General features: G+C 32.7%; 1 protein-coding gene across 3 annotated transcripts in view; it reads left to right on the top strand.

The window, feature by feature from the left end:
• The window catches only part of LOC111088943, a 57,915-nt gene extending 56,085 nt beyond the window's left edge, over positions 1–1,830 (top strand). For all 3 annotated transcript variants that reach the window (XM_022400340.1, XM_022400338.1, XM_022400339.1), the window contains exon 5: positions 1,619–1,830. In XM_022400340.1, the coding sequence (XP_022256048.1) occupies positions 1,619–1,731 (113 nt within the window). In that variant the 3' untranslated portion in view covers positions 1,732–1,830. The remainder of the gene's footprint in view (positions 1–1,618) is intronic.
• Positions 1,831–2,324: the final 494 nt, after the last annotated feature.

Genomic DNA, 2,324 nt, shown 5'->3' with positions numbered 1-2,324 from the left:
AGGAACAGCATGCACACTACTACTTCTTGGCGAGAAACCCCAAGCCACAATACAACACTCCACCAATTAACGCCTTCCACGAGCTAGATACCACCACCTGCTAACCCATACCTATAAATATCTACCAACAGTAATCACAATTCACACAACATTCAGCCTTGATAATGGATGCAGAACGCATTCGAAACGCGTCGGCCAACTCATCACTATCTACAACTTTTACCCGTTGTTCTAACAACGTTAAAACGGCTTATCGACTTCTTGAGAAAAATTCTAAGAAAGTAAACCTACAGACATCGGTCTTGTTTAACAAAATCGTAGTATCTAAATATTCATGAAATATATTATACAAACTATAAAATATTAAACTTAGACATTCAAACACTTTTCATATTATTTAGGGGAAAGTATAAAGTTGACGTTAACGATAATGTAATGTTAAGAACTACAGCAACACGACACAAATTGACAGTGAACAACACTCTCTGGTAGTTCGCGAGCGAACTATCTGCACACAGATCATAAAGGTTTCATCTTCCTACACCTTGGTCCTCTAGTAATAGCGCCCCTTAGTGCCACTTTGTTGAACTATGAAGTTATGTAAGCTCTTCGGTGAGGTGATTAATTGGAATCCGTGATGATAAGGGTCACAAGACCCCATCAGCCAAGTAGGGTGAGGTGGAATCCTTACTTCAGGTCGGGCTCCCTAAGTGCTAGTGTAAGAAAGCACAGTTCATTTTCCTATACCTGCAAAAGTTATATGTTAGTCAAATTTCATTTTGATAAAGAATATAAAAAGAAGTCCGTGAAGGTACAAGATGTATTTAATGATAGGATATCGTTAATATCTCCACGCGGCAATATGAAATACATGCAACTTTGTACATTCTTGAAGATGTATACTGCGAAGGTTTACTGGCATCTAACTGTAGTCATGATGTTTTTCTGAAGAATGTATATTAAATTGTTTTCATGTTAAAATATATTTGTATTAAATCGAAATGTTTAATTTGTCTGAATTAATAGGTGATAAGGAAGTGAGGAATATCTTGCATTTTAACTAATTAAGAATATATATATCTAATATTTCAGATTTATAAATGGTGATTTTAGATCTAAATCTTAATTAAAAGTACATGAAAAACAGGTATAATATCGAAGACAACAATTACATTTAAAATTGAGAAGTCACAAGGCTTTTGTTTCAATGTATCTGTTGACAACGCATTAAGTTAATTTAAAAAAAGATATAAACTTTATTGAAGAGTTTAGAACAAGCGTATGTCATATTTAACACATATATATATATACAGGCCAGTGTTGTTATTTGTATAGTAATAAGGATATTTTAAGCTCTTTTATTAAAAATATATTGTTGTGTTATTTTGTTAATTTGTAATACAATAGTCGCAAGAGAATCATCGATGATTTTTGATGAAGACTCTTTATTAGCCCCAGTAGTTTGCCTGAAGCGAATGTTTTATTTTGTTATAAGAATCAACGAAATCCACTCAGTATTATTTTACATTTCAATGTGGAAAGGAGAATATCTTACTCTCTTATTTCCGGATAACACTCTCTGTAAGAAATCTGTCAAAATACCTTTCTTTACTTCCAGCTTACTTCGTCCACCATAAATTAGACAACTTGGAAGTCGTCGTAGTCATGGTTATCACTGTTGTGGGATTTTTACTAACAGTCGTGCTGTTGTATGTCTTTTTCAAATCGTGAGTATTCAACAATATAGTAATCAATTTACATTAGCATCCTGAATTTTTTGGTATTGTTACAACTAGTTGTAATGTTATAAGTCATGTTCAGCCGTAAGCATTTCACACCACAGTGACCAGTTTACAATAAATCCTGATTGTTGAACTGTACTGGTATTGTTATATTGTGTTTTTTACTATTTGGAAATAAATAGAAAATACAGCAATCAAGGTATCTACATGTCATAAGTCAATAAACAACGGTATGTTGTGAAACTATTTCGACTGGTCTTTATCTTCTCTTTTTTTTTTACACGTAGTTTATAGAATAATCAGATCTGGGCTTGTCGAGACGTTATTGAGTTTGTGGACGAAAACACGTTTAAAAGCGAAGACACCTAACTGAAAACTGTAGATTTAGCTAGTATATTATTTGTAGATAGATAAGAAAAAAACGACAATTTTTCCCACAATTACTTTCTATATTAGTTTTTGCACTTTTGCTAATTTTACATTTTTCCCACTTATATTCGCCCCAACAATCCAGAAATGGTTAGCTATAATTGAAAATAAAGTATTGTTACGTCTCCGTGTGTTAATTAATTTTCCGTAACT

Source organism: Limulus polyphemus, unplaced genomic scaffold (genome assembly GCF_000517525.1).
Source record: "Limulus polyphemus unplaced genomic scaffold, Limulus_polyphemus-2.1.2 Scaffold4822, whole genome shotgun sequence".
Lineage (NCBI taxonomy): Eukaryota > Metazoa > Arthropoda > Merostomata > Xiphosura > Limulidae > Limulus > Limulus polyphemus.
Note: the sequence above shows the minus strand (reverse complement) of the source record. Positions and strands in the feature narration are given on the sequence as shown.